Source organism: Anopheles maculipalpis, chromosome 2RL (assembly GCF_943734695.1).
Source record: "Anopheles maculipalpis chromosome 2RL, idAnoMacuDA_375_x, whole genome shotgun sequence".
In the NCBI taxonomy this organism is placed as follows: Eukaryota; Metazoa; Arthropoda; class Insecta; order Diptera; family Culicidae; genus Anopheles; species Anopheles maculipalpis.
The window spans coordinates 16,174,038-16,188,548 of NC_064871.1; the positions used below are offsets into that span (position 1 = coordinate 16,174,038).

General features: G+C 44.4%; 1 protein-coding gene across 2 annotated transcripts in view; it reads left to right on the plus strand.

Annotated features, from left to right (window-relative positions):
* Window positions 1–14,511, plus strand: part of LOC126557723 (limbic system-associated membrane protein-like) — a 194,229-nt gene that overhangs the window by 166,440 nt on the left and 13,278 nt on the right. The window contains exons 4-6 of one of the 2 annotated variants that reach the window (XM_050213593.1): window positions 2,370–2,491; window positions 2,594–2,747; window positions 7,871–7,968. In XM_050213593.1, coding sequence (XP_050069550.1) covers window positions 2,370–2,491; window positions 2,594–2,747; window positions 7,871–7,968 — 374 coding nt within the window. The remainder of the gene's footprint in view (window positions 1–2,369; window positions 2,492–2,593; window positions 2,748–7,870; window positions 7,969–14,511) is intronic. The other variant, XM_050213594.1, reaches the window with a different exon arrangement.

The window sequence follows — 14,511 nt, forward strand, 5'->3', positions numbered from 1 at the left end:
AACTCCAAACCTACCAATTTTGTCCAATATTAGTTCATAGCTGTGGGTTCGGAGCTTTGGTTGCAGAACCGGCGACAGGTTAAAATCGGATCCAGCTTCGCCCTCGGTACGCTCCATAGCGCACCTGCCACATCACGCAAACCCAGGTTTCAAATGACAATACATTATTAATTCTTGGAAAAAGTTCACCGAATCAATTCTACAATTAGAGTGTTCAAGGAAACAATGACAAATGATCTCCAAAAACATGTCTTTTTTTGAGCGAAATAGGTGTGTCGATAAATCGATTTCCGTGTTCGTCTTGTCTGGGTACGGATTATTGTTCCTGCCAAAATACGTTTCCCAGGAACAGCATGCGATTGCAATATATTTTAAAGTCGCTTAAAAAAAACGAAAAACACAACATGAACCCGTGATTAATTTCTTCCGAGAATCTGTCAAAAAACCCCGCGGGAAAAGAACGCTTTCAAAAATACGCACAGCCTGTTAAGAGGCTGTCACACTGAGGCGCTGCTCACAACGATTGGCCAGCTGCTTGCTCCGGCCAGCTTCCAGTTGCAGCATCCCCTTTCCGGTGATGGGCAAATTTTCACGAAAATATTGACGGCACAGCACGTACTGAGCACAAATCTAGATTACGGACAGTCGTCAAGCCGCTTACGACACTCACCGCCGAAAAGAAACCAAAACAAAGTGCCCCATAAGAAACAGTGAAGCCGATTTTGTTGTGGGCTATGTGCGAAAAGCAGTGACCTTTTTCTTTTTTGGAAGCAATTCTATTTCACCTTTACCTTCGTTTTTTTTTGTGAGCTGTCGTGATATTTTAGCAACCAAAGGAAACAACAAAACAACACAGAATATTTTCACTCCTCACACACCTTGACGCCAGGCACCGAACGACTCTCATTCACTTCCCACGGGAAAATCGCAACGCATCGTGGCGACGTGTAGTAGTGGGTGGCGGCCAAAGCATGAAAACGATTCAACCGGAATCCCCGGGCACAAAACAACCCGCCCCGGAAGGACACTCCGAGAACACGTGTTTTGAATAAATCAACGTCTTGTTTCGGTCCTACGACCTGCACACACAAGCAACCGGACCTTCGGTACAACGGGGCACACACATAAAGAAATGTAAATCGTTCGTCCTTCTCCGGATCGACGCTCCGGTTTCGTGCGCACAATCGGCTCCATTTCTGACTCTGTGTCAACCGAAATGAAGGTGAGCGTGAAAAGCACCGACATAAAGGCGTTTTTTTGTTTGTTGGGGGTGGCCAGTGGTAGTGGGTGATTTTTATCATGAAATAATAAAATAAATTCGACCCATACTTTCGCTCGCCCGACCCAGGACCGAGCATAATAAATGGGCGAAGCAGTGCGAGCAGTTTCTAAAGCTAGACGCTATTTATCCGTGGGTGGATCTTTTTCCCCTGATGGGTAACAATTTAGCTCATTTTTCAAACCAAATCAATCAGTTGGATTGTTTCGTAGGCAGCAAACTGGTGTCCAAACCCAGGCTGCTTGTCTTTTCATGCTCTCTATAAAAAAACACCCCAACTTACTGGACACTGCCAAGTAGTTCCATCGATGAACTTCACCACTCATCTGAGCCCCAAAATTATGTTTTATGCAGTTGTTCCTGGGACTGGGTGTACCGCTACCAAATTAATGTGCCTAGCCCGCCAACGGACGCCGACCCGTTTAATAACAACATAATTCGGGCGTGCGTTCGGCTATCCTGCTACCCCCCGACTCCTGGAGCTCGAGCCAGGTAATATCGACGTAAATTAGTTTAATGGATTTCTGACAGCCCTCTTTAGGGAACGAGGGTGGATTTTCGGATCACAGGTGTATGAGCCCACTGGGAGCACCATTAACTATTCATCTCAATTTAGAAACCGAACGGGTTTTCGCCCGGCTTTCGGCCTGGACCGACTGTGGGCCCGGAAGAGCTCTGCCGCCCAAATGATGTGTACGGGTTTTGGGTAACGAAATGCGGTCGGCGGGCTCGGACGCGACGCGAACCGGTTAGCAGAAGTAGTTGAGTTCACGGGGCAAAGCAAAGTGATGCGTTCGACGAGGCACTGTAGGGGAATGTAGTAAAATTTAGGATAATTACGGAAAGCTTTTAACCGTATTTATAGGAAACGGATTTTATACTCCCTCCCAACCGGGCAAACATTCATCTTCGTCCGTTCGATCCCATTCTTCGGACCCATTCGCATGGGTGGTCGGAGCTACCAAATATCCGATGAGCGATGGTTTGTCATTCTCGGTCGGGAGGATAGAGCCAAAAATACACTTACGCATACACCCTTATTGTCTTGCTCGGCATTAATTTAACCACACTCTGTCTGGTGTACTTTCAGTTCCACCGAGCGTCCGGGCCATCCCACCAACAGGCCAGGTGACGGCACGCAAAGGAGGTGCCGTAACGCTCGAATGCAAAGCGTCCGGTAATCCGGTACCATCCATCTACTGGACAAAGCGCGTAAGTGTTGTTGCTATCTTCGCGAGAAAAAAAAAGCGAAACACCAGAGAGGATTCGCATTCTAACCTTTGCCCGTATCGGTCCTTCTTTCCCTTTCTCCAGCAGAGTGGAACGGGCAAATCGGCTGCCAAGATCGGCGAAGGACCAGTGCTCTCGCTGGAACGTGTCGAACGTCAGCAGGCCGGTGTGTATCAGTGCACCGCGGACAACAGTGTTGGCGATCCGGTCACCGTGGACATGCGGCTAGATGTGTTGTGTAAGTATTTTGCTAACGATGCGCGACTCGCGCCTCCCCATCCCCCATCCTCGGTAGCATAATTTGAAATTATATGACCTTAGCAACATTATTCTGCCCGACCTACAGCCACGGTTCAAGGGAGCCGCAGCATAAATCAGACCTCAGGCTGAGCTGGCTGGCAGCGTTCGGCGCTGCTTGCCGGAGATCTTGTTCACGAAAAAGTTCGCGCTATTGAATCCACGAACAACTGTGGCTTAGGGCTTGCCTGTGGGCCAGCAGCACGAGCAGTTGCAGTGGAGACGAGTTTAATAACCATCTTAAGCGGAAATAAAGTATCACATTATTATTTTGGCATTTTTGTTCCCTCAGTTAGCTGCCACAGCTGCAGTACTATGTGTGCTGGATCGGTGTTTCTGTCGAAACAGGCGGCAAGGTTTTTTTGTCTCTTTCTTTTGCAAACATTTTCAAAGCATAAAGCAACGATAATGTCCGTCCTGAGTGGTGTGCGGGAATGTGTGTGGGGAAAGGGAACGGATACGGAAACTGGGACGTATACATTAAAATATATTATGCTCAGTATTTTTTCCACCCCCTGTCCGGGTTATTCTCGTTGCAATGTGATAGCTAGTTGGGCACCGGGTTAGGATGGGTAGTTCAAGCAATGGAAACGACAGCGTTACGATCGGACATATAATTGGGTGCAGAGCGAATTGTAGCGCGGGTGGAAGCATCCATCCCGATGCAAACTCCTACTATGTTTCCTGGTAAAAGTGGAAGCAAGTTCGTGGTAAAGCGTTGAATGCTGAAACTGCAGCTGTATTATTTTTTAATCAACTTTAAAGTTTTTTTTATTATGAAATTTTTAATATGATTAAACTACCGAAACAATTTGGACGAAAATGTGGAGGATAAAGTTCAATTGAAAGTTTTGATGAATTAAGTGAACAAATCTTTACTTTTTTCATTCTTTTCAAATAATATTTTTCTCGTTCCTTGAATTAATAGTGACAGTAAATACGTCCCTTTCTGCAATATATTAAACTCTGATGCTTTTATTAGCTGTAACATTTTTAAATCTATTTTGTAGAATTTTTTTCTTCTACTGTTTGGCCTGCTCTAGGTTCAGCACGTCGTGATGGCATGGTCAGGTAGCACATTAGTTTCTAGGACTTTACTCCTTCATCCACGGCTGCGCCCAATCTGCGACCGGTGCGACTCAAACTGACCCGACCAGCGAACTCGCTGTGCTCTTCTAAGACTGGTGGTTCATGGTGAAGATGCAGATATCCGTCAGGATATCTGCATCGCCAATAAACTCAGCTAGCTCTTGGTTCATTCTCCTTCGCCCCGCTGCTTGCTCACACCGCCAAAGACAGTCTAAGCACCCGCCGTTTGAAAATGGCGAGTGCATTGGCGTCCTCCGTCAGCATAGTTTAGAAATCGCACCCGTAGAGGACTATCAGACGTATCACGGTATATTGACCATTTCGTGTGTTGTTGGAGTCTTCTGGATCGCAAGAGTTTGTGGAGTCCTTAGTGGGCACGATTCCCTTGAGCAACGCGCCTTCGGATTTCGCTGCTTACGTTGACGTCCGAAGTTACGATCCTACCAAGGTAGCAGAACTCCTCTACCACCTCGAGATCGTCGCCGTCAACTGATACTCTGCTTCCGAGTCGAGTTCTATCACGGTCAAAGCCGGTATTTTGTCTTCTTCGCATTGATCCTCAATCCAATGCTATTGGCCTCATGTTTCAATTGGTTGTACGCCTCGCACAATGCCGCAGACATCCGTCCGATGCTGTCAATATCATTCGCGAAGTAAATAAGTGAAACACCTTCCAAAGAGATGTAAAACAGCAAACAGAAGAGTCGGTCCCCTTGCCTTTGAGCCGGGTGAGACTCGCACGATTACCTCAACTGCCGTACCAGCTTTCCAGGGAATCTGTGCTGCGGCATGAAGCTCCATAGTTTGGTAAAATCTATTATGTCTTTGGCTGCCTTCAAATCACTGATCAGGGTGTTCGTAGGATTCTGGTTTTCTCTGAGCAATCTTAAAGGAGAGATAAAATTTGGTCGGTGATCGATATGTCTACTACAAATCCAGCTTGGTAGCTTCTGACAAAATCTGTAGCTAGGGGATCAAGTCTGCTGCACATTTCAGCCTGCTGCACTTTTTGTACACAATATTTATTATGGCAATATTGTGACCACAACCCAAATTTCCTTTCGGAGTATTTCAAAATATATTTCCTATTGTAGTATGGAATCAGTTAAGACACCAACACAAGAAGCGGAGCTAGAAACGAATTTCACTTATGAACCATTATACAATATATCGATTCAAACCATGCTGGTAGCAGTTTAGTTTGCAAACATGACTTTACGCCTGTTTGCATCTGTATTCCCAAGTACTCTCGGCATAACTGTTTGGCGAGCACGCGGAGAGCAACCATCAGTCTAATTGAGTTCGTCGGTGCAATTGTACCATTGTACCTACTTCTGCTGATGATTGGCACGTTAGACGAGCGTTACTCAATCCCAAACCTTCCCGTTGTTACGCATCGTGCGATGGTGAATATTTGTGCTTATTAGTCGATGAGCAAAAGTCTACCCATGCCGCTCTTTTTTGTTGATCCTTCCTCGTCCTCGCCCCTCCCACCAATCGTTCTTCCATTTGCGGGAAGAGGAAATGCAACGTATTTGTGCAAACACCGCTCCAAAGCAAAGCCAACACGCCGTGTGCACAATTCGTCACGGTTGGTGGCGCTCGACAAACATTCCTTCCGGCCTAAGTGTGCTCCAATCTGCAATACCATCGCCGGCGGGGCGAGGTTTTCCCGATCAGTGATTCGTGCACAAAATCAGAGACCCGAGTACCGACCTGACACACGCCCCTGGCACCTTGAAGCAAACAATTTAACGTACAGGCTGACCCGCCGGTTTGCCGGCGCATGCAAACCGTAAAAGCGTGCATGCAGCTATGTGCTATTAGCGGCCGCCATCCGCACGGTGCAGTTGTCTACGAATGTGCTAATTAAATTTACCACATCGATACGACGAAAACCCCAGTGCCGGGAACTGATCGGATTAGACAATCAAACTCGCGCCAATCTCGGGGTTGCCGGTGGTATAAAATATTCAACTCCAATTTCAGCTGTCCAAGCGTTGGGAGTCATCGTGTGTGGGTGGTTGTGTGTACGGGTGTGTTGTACATTGGATGAATACTTTTCGTGAAACACATCCATACCAGATCAAGAGACCATGTGAAGGGAGGGAGGGCTGTCTACGCACGTAGCTAATTCTACTGTTGCGTAAAACTTCACGACCCTCCAGTGTAGGTGAGTGTGAAATTTAATTTTTCATCCTTCCATCCTCCCGGCCACTGCTTACGGACGCTAGAGTTGCGTAACATTGCATGGTTGCACTGCAGCCAGGCTTTGGTTCGACTCGGCGGATGCATATCATTTATTCAACCTTTGCATGCGCGCCCTGCAAAAGGGATGCGGTGGCCAGTACCGAAGCCGCCGTAAGCATGGTTTCATCCTTTTGCTATCGTTGCACAAATGGTTAAATCCGTTCCTTCTTTTCTTTTTTGTTGTTGTTGCCCTTTGCTCGAGTGATGAAAATTGTTGGGAAATAATCAGCTTCCCCGTCGATCAAACGTTAATGAATCGGTACTGTGCCCCCGCTTCCAGTATGTGTGTGTGTGCGGGAATTTCATCTTCCGGGAAAAGTCAATCCCAGGCGGGCAAATACACGATGCAAACAATCGCTGAACAATTTGACCCCAAAGGTATAATTTTCCAAGTTGTACCACAACCGATAAGGGCTTCTGGCTGATTGTTTCGCAGCATCGATCGATAGTGAATTAATTCAAATGTGAATGATGCAAAAAGGGAAAACTTTATGATTGTATGAAATGTGGTAATTTTTTTTTCTTCTCTCTGAGGGGTGGATTTTTTTTTATTTACTTAAAGCATATCAATCATAGAAAATAGTTATGATGAATCAATACATGATTGCTTTTTAAACAGGCGTAATCCCTAGTGATTGATATTTTAATAACATTGTTGGACCCCACAACTATAATATGGTTGAAATTGAAATAATGCAAAAAACCCCACACTCTCTGACACACACATACACGCATGCAATTTGCATAAGGTTCCCACCTGGCAGCAAGCCATGTTATTTAATCTCCCGCATTGACTGTTCCAGCAGTCATTCAATATGAATCCCAAGCACAGCTACGTAACCGTTCAACTTCATATTATCGCTTCAATCCCGCATAGTGACCTCGGTAGTTGATGCAATCGAAATATGTATAAATAATATCGATTTTCCCCATTTACCATTTTACCATCATCACACAAACATCAACAGCCACGATCACATTAAATCATCGCATGAAGTACGCGCGCGTACAATACATGCGAATGATTCCACTTGATCCTTGAATGTGTACAGCTGTGTGCTGTACCACAGGAGTAACCACACTGGGTCATTTTTAGACCGTCGGACTTGTCGGAAAACAATACAATCGTTTCTGATTTTTTTGCTTTTGCATATAAGCCATATTAATCTTTTCGCTGAATTCATCATACACGATGCATTTATAGGAAACGACAGGGAGCCTTTGGAGGAATAATGATGCATTTAATAAAATATTATTCAACACAATACACTCACAGTACACTCACACACGGTACACATTGCGGTGAAAATGGACGAAGCAGCTCGATGCATAAAATCACATGTTCATTGCGAGAAAACGCTTGATCGATGGCTGGTATGTGAACCGTAACATCTCGGCCCGATAGCTCACTCCACCTGCATGCATGCCCGTTTTGTGCCGTACGAAACTTTTGTTGATCAATCGTTTCGTCGCTGCGTCCATCACCGAAATCAGCGCTTGATTAAAATCAGTATTTTTATTGGCCAACCAATTCTCATCCGCTTTCGCTGCGGCCGCACCGGTTCTATTTCGCTGTAACCAAACCGTTGCCCATGCGGACCGTAGCCGAAACATGAAAAGCTGATTGATTGATTTTAATGTTCCCTTCCGTAGATTCCTCCCCACCCAGCAACGCATCGACTGACCGACCGACCGCTGAAGTTTGCCATTCAATTTTCATTTCAGATCCACCCGATATCAGCGTGGAAAAGTCGTGGATTCATTCCGGTGAAGGATTTGAGGCGCAGCTCGAATGTATCGTGCATGCTGATCCACAACCGACGGTAAGTTCCGCTTTAACCGACGAAGTTTTCGTAGAGAGTTGATAAAACGTAAACCTTGGATGTGGATTGCCTTCCCTTTTTTTTCTATCATTCGTCTTCATTCCGTTTTCCATCCAAAAGCCGGATGATACGGAGGTTCCAGTTTAATGAAATAAGTCACGTAGCATTTATCAAATTAGAATTACGCTCTGGCAAACCGATCCGGGCCGGGTTCGTCGAGCCGGACTCAGCGGGATCGGTAGGTGCGAACGGAAAGGGCAACAAGTGAGTTTAAATTCGTTACGTCTACACACGTCACACATTCACACGTGTTCACACGTGTTTCCTTGGCCGGTCTCACGTGAACGTAAGGCAAAAAGTAAATGGAAGAAAACATTAATCATGGAAAAAGTGGTCTCCGGTGCTAGCTTTCGCTAGGAAAAGATTGAAAGTGGCCAATAATCGTCGAAAATCGTAAGTGGGTTTAAGGGTTAAGAGCAGAAATTCATTGAAATTCATCGCACTCGCACAGTGCAAAGTCAAAGCTCGTAGATTCATTTTCTTTTACTCCATCTTGCTTAGCCGCCCAAGTGCCGCACATTCAACCACTTAGGTTTTTATGCAGTAAAGCTTTATTTGAGAGGAATTCGATTAAAGATGGAGACGCATGGTCACTCATGTTTTCAGGTTTGGTACGTCATTGTTCCCGATTTGCCGATTATTGGAAGGAACTAAATGGCAAGCCAATAACATGCTTTCAACCGTTTTGCAACACGCATTCTCCATTACGCTTACCTTTTACCTTCTTTCGACCAATTTTACACATTGCACAGTAGGTATTTGCCTGTAAAAATAAGGTCAAAAAATCAACTTTGAGATTTCGTTGATCTAAAATTGTTTTGCTCTATCTTTAGGTGCAAACAAGGGAAAACCGAAATTTTAGTTTCTTTCTCTAGGTGGATTTCGATCCAAAAAAATTAAAACTTGGACAGTAAAAAAAAAAAGAAAAACACAAACAAACTAAAGAATTTGGTAAAGCTTCAAAGTGCTCGTACTTATTGAGTTTTACTGATATTTTAGGAAAATTTATCAATTTTTTTTCTAAAATAGCCAAATTTTAGTTGAATTCCTAAATAGTTTTGGCTATATGTATAAAATTTTTGAGAAAATTTAAGTTTATTTTGCCTTTAAGGATAATTATTCATTTTCTTATTTATCAGAGTATTTATCACAGTTTGTTGAAGTAAAGTTAATCACAAATTTTCCATCAATTAGCAGCGTTGATCATCGAATTGTATTGAATTTAAAAATAATATTTGATAAGACCAGTCGAAAAAAAAAACATACAAGCACCATCCAATAGGACAGTACAGAAGCGTATTAATTTACACAAATTTTCATTATATTTTTTTGACATTGTTCTCATAAAACTTTCAAAATATACCCAACTACCTTTATCCCTAAAAGTTGTTCTACGGTGTCCACTGTGCAATGTCAAAGTTTCGATCTTGACGAGCAAAATGTTGAATAGAAAAATTTTAGTCGAACGCAATACTGCAATAAGCTTTGGTCGAGCTTGGCGACAAAACTCTTTTCCTTCAAAACTAACCGTTTCTACTTGGAACCTCAAGCTTACCGGATTGGCATGATGAAACAGGAAACCGTCCATGCTGATAGAAGCCACTTGCGGACACCACCTCAACTCAACTGGATCGAAAGAAAATGAAGCACTTTATTGCACACGATGAAAGCAACTGGCACAACATGACCACCCAAACTGAACGAAGCGTACATCGAAATAGGCTCAGTTTTGTAGTGTAGTCATGTGCTGATTTCCCCAAACCATCGTATCAACTGTGTGATAGAGTCAAAATAAAAACATACCCTTCTTTTTGTTAGGTGTGATTACACTAGAACATCTCTTGAGGCAGATCAATCGGCCACAACATAACGGGCAAACGAGCCGCTTCAACGAGTGGCTGCTGACGTGACGCCTTACGAAGGTGAGCATCGTAAAAGCGTGAGTGTGAGTGTGAAAATTGACTCCACAAACCTACCACGCTCCGGTTGGACCCCTGCTTAAAACACACGTACACATGTGCGAAAAGTGTACGTACGTCTTGCAAAGCACACATCAGCGGCCTTTCCCAGGCGGATTGAAAATCGCCATCATGAAACAAGGGGAGGCATCTTTCGGGCACGAATCTGTGAGCGACGCTGGGATGGTAAACTTTTCCTAGTAATTCAATTTAGAAGGACGATCTTTTAGTAACATGTTTTTTTTTTTGCATTTTATTCACATTTCACCCATCCAATCGGAGCAATTCAATAGAGATCGGTAGAAAGTGTTGAAAAATACCTAGCCGCACACACATACACATACACGATTACATATGTACAAACACATACGAATGCGGAGCATTTTTATTGCCAAACCAATCTTTTTGCTTTCAATATCTATGTTCCAAGATTCGAATGATTGGCTATCGAAATTCGATTCATGCTTTCTTATTCCAAAAAAAAAAAAAAACTGTGGACTCTAAGGGGGTCTGATTTCTAGGAAGTGTCCTTCTGACGGGTGGAAACGCATCAATTCAAAGATAGCCTAACTTCTCGCACAGCAACTTTTCAATTCCATTAGGCTAGGATAGCAAATTGAATTTTAATTCCTCGCTACTAGTACCAAGTCCAAGTTATCGGCTCGGACCGGACTATTTGTAGCCCGAAAAACGAAACATTTGCATGCCAAAATTGTTGACGTTGCAGTTTGGCAAATACGGCTACGGTTTGCAGTTGCGGTTTGATACCCGTGTGACGGGCTGGTGTCATCCATTAGCAGAATCAAATGTGCTTGCGCTTGAGTTACTGCAAAACGGGATGAGTCTCTGCTTGATATGCATTCGAGTTCATGGGCGCTATATTCATCGATGCAAGTAGATCATTCATAACCAACTTCTGAGAAGTGAGACATAAGGGCGTCACAGGGCGTCCCACCGATCAAAATGTATATATCCATGAGTTACATATTTGCTTATGAATGCTCGGTCGTGTACTTATTGGTAAACATTGCATTGCACGTGTATGCATGTCAATAAGTGGGTCACAATTGAACTTTATACAATCAAATACCTCCTAGCCAGCTGCATTCGATTCGAAACCTCATTAACACAAATTATTTCAATAATGAAAATGCTCCAAACAACCCACTTTACAGCAAGGAACGTATCGGAAGATTAATGAACGCTTCACACTACAAAAGGCAATGCCCGGGACCCCCCAAAGGAACAGCTGATTGAAGCGTAAATATCGGTTTTGCGCGCAAACCAAAAACAAAGAAATGCTTTTGGACGAATGAAAAACTTTACCCAAAAATCCATCTTCCGGTTTACCCTCACGAGCATTGATGATCGATCGTAAAAGTTTCGGGCTACATTTTAGCCGAAGGGCTTGCCCAATCCAAACACCCACACCCCACGTCAACTGCTCCAAATTCCAATGATAAAGAGCAAGAAAAAAAAAAACACACACACACACACACTGTAAAGAGTAGAACAGATTGAATACTGACGGAATGGTAGGCTCGCAGTTCAATTCATTTAATGGTGCACCACCAAATTTATGATGCTTTTAGCCGCTCTCGCTAAACTGCAACGCCGTCAGAATGGTTTCATTTATTTTTGGCGTTTTTTTTTTTTTGTTTTCGCTCATCAATTTGATTAATGCAAAAAGAAACTCCTCGACCCAACTCTCGACTCATTTATGCGCACGTGTGTGTGTGCTTTGCACGGGCTGATAAGTGCTCCAACCCGTGCGCTGTCCATATTTTTGCTGAGTGGGTTCAATTTTCTAATTGGTTCTTTCGTTTTGTGTACCTCATATACATGCCCAAGCATCCTTGTCATCAATTCCAGCCCTTGACTGGAGCGCCCTCGGCGCTCTAGCACTCTAGAGCGGGGGAAAACTCTTCTCCTGCTGTCCTGCGTCACAGTCCCACAGCAGTCCGAAGTTTGCAGGCGTGATAACGTACTAAAGGGCCCACAAGATACAAGGCTCCCTCCTGCCGCGCGGCATGCAACAGGAGGTTATAAGTAAGCATGTAATCATAGGCCCACTTCAATCGCAACGACTTGTCGTCCTTCACTCCGCCAGCCAGCACCAAGGGGAAGCTCCCGGGACTTTATTACATGCACCAGCGTAGTGCTGCCAATGGGAAAAGTGAACAACCTGCACTGCCTCTTGCAGACTTTTTTTTCTCTATTTCGTTTGTTTGCACTGCACGATAGGCCTCTCTCGTTGCTGGTTGTTCAACGGTACTGTAAAGTGTAATTAAAATTCATAATAGTATAATATTGATGCTACCACTAACTTCCCGACTTACGGTGGCAAAGTTGGCCATTTTTATTTTTCTTCGCGCGCCTCCTCGTTCGCTATCTTCGCTAGCTGTAAGAACCAGCCATCGCATACGCATACTGCGCCCGATGTAGGACAATCCATTTCATCAAGAAATATAGAACCGATGCGCTGAACCAGGCTAACTGGTGCTTTGTTTTGATAAATTAATTTCATAATCCCCAATAAACCTGGCCGACGGTTCGTAGTGCCTGGCTGTGTCATTACGCTGACGCTTGCAAATGGAGATGACCACACAATGGCTGCCTCCGCCAGCATCCACATTCGACGTCCACCATCGGTTGGCTCTCTTGGCTGGAGTGCATGGTGGAAGGTAATTGTTCGGTTCATCATGGCGGCGCACCCCGGCATGATGAAGTCGCAGCATGTGCTCAATCTCAGCAAGGCCGGAAGGAAGGAAGCTTTTCGCTCGAACGATGCGCCCTGGCGATACCGGGGCTGTATGTGGTAGGCCGGTGTTGCTATTACAGCTGATGAGTTGCTGATAATGATGTGCGATAGGGCGGCTTACGAGGCACGGCGACGGATGCGAAACATGTGTTTCTATCGTTGTGCCCCGTGGGTGTCGGTCTCTGCTTCTGCCAGTGTAGCTGCCCGTGTTACATACTGTTGCTGACGCGAGCGACGTTTGCAGTCGTCTACTGTTGGTGATGTGAATATAGCCATTAGCGTGACGGGGCATTCGCTCCAAATTGGATGCGAGCGGAAGACGTTGTTTGGTGCGGTGTGCTGGATCTTTGATGAGCGTTTCATTACCCGGAATCCTATTGGCAAAGTTTCGAAGGCATTAGAAAGTGTGGTGTGGTACTGCAAGCTGCAACTATTCAGGCGAGTAAGTTAATTTATTGAATATTTACCCATGAGCCCTATCAAACTTTTATTGAAATCTGAATTTCAAATCACTGTATCTTGTGTAATTTTCGAACATTTGTTTGTCACTTTCAATCAGTTTCCTTGAAGCTGAAACATTAATTTTGTGTTTCGGTAAATGCTTCTTTATCACAGCATAACACCCTTTTTTGTGCACCGCAATGCGCTGGTTCACGACGAACATTCTGACACGCTGTCGTAAAATTTACCACATCGTTCGTGGGATCGGATAACTAACGTAGGGAGAGAAGAAAAAAAACCACCCATTATCACTTTCATGACAATCGTCACCATTTTGGCTGCTTTTTTTCAATCTCCCTTTGGCGCTTTGGTCCGGCAGGCGATGATGATTAAGTCTAGAGGAACGAACGACACACTAAATTCAATCGAACAAAAATTACGATAATAGAGACCACCGTGACCGAACGGAATCGCTGCAATAACCAGTCAAAACTTGCTGGAGAAATGTAGGAATTTGGTATTCGATTGCCGGATGGTGCTTGGCGAGGAATGAAAACATACCAATCGCAGACGGTTAGACGATTAGATCCAAACAAATAACCAAGGGCAAGGAAAATGCACACACGTAAACAACAGTCTTCGGAGGGATTTTATATAAAGAGTGAAAAAACAGAGCCAATGACGAACAAACAAACAAAAAAACCTCCATAACGGTCGTCACAACGGAACGAATTGGGGAAAAGAAGCTGTGAAAAGTGATAAAATTTCAAATCAATAATAATAAAAGAGCGCGTCGCAAAAACAAGGTTCACCAACGCAGCTGCCGGCTAGTGCCCGGAATGTGCGATGGAAAGAAAAGTTAAGAAAGTGTTTTCACTTCTTATCGTTCGATTTTATTTTCCCTCCTCCATTTCATCGGAAAACCAAGCACGAGCAAAAGAATCGTGCCGAAGGACAAGGAAAATGTAAAAAACGACGGACCAAAGATGAAGCTTATTACTGCATCCCAAGCACGTAGGAAATATTAAGGAATTAGTTTGGAATGTGGTCCAAACCGTTCCGCCTTCGCACGGATAGCACTTCCTGTTTTAGGTGGTGAGGCAGCCAAAGGTGCAGGAACTGAAGATAACACACGAAAGTGGCAAAAAAGCGAAGATCGCCAAACACACCAGATCCATTGTGAAGCGCGCACATTCCATTGCGAATGAAAAACTCCCCTGTCCGTGCGGTTCCAATCGATGTCCGTGTCGCAATTTTTTGCCGAGTTTTCCCTACACACCCTTTTTTTTTTTTTGCCCGTGTAGGGAGTAACGAATTCCGCTC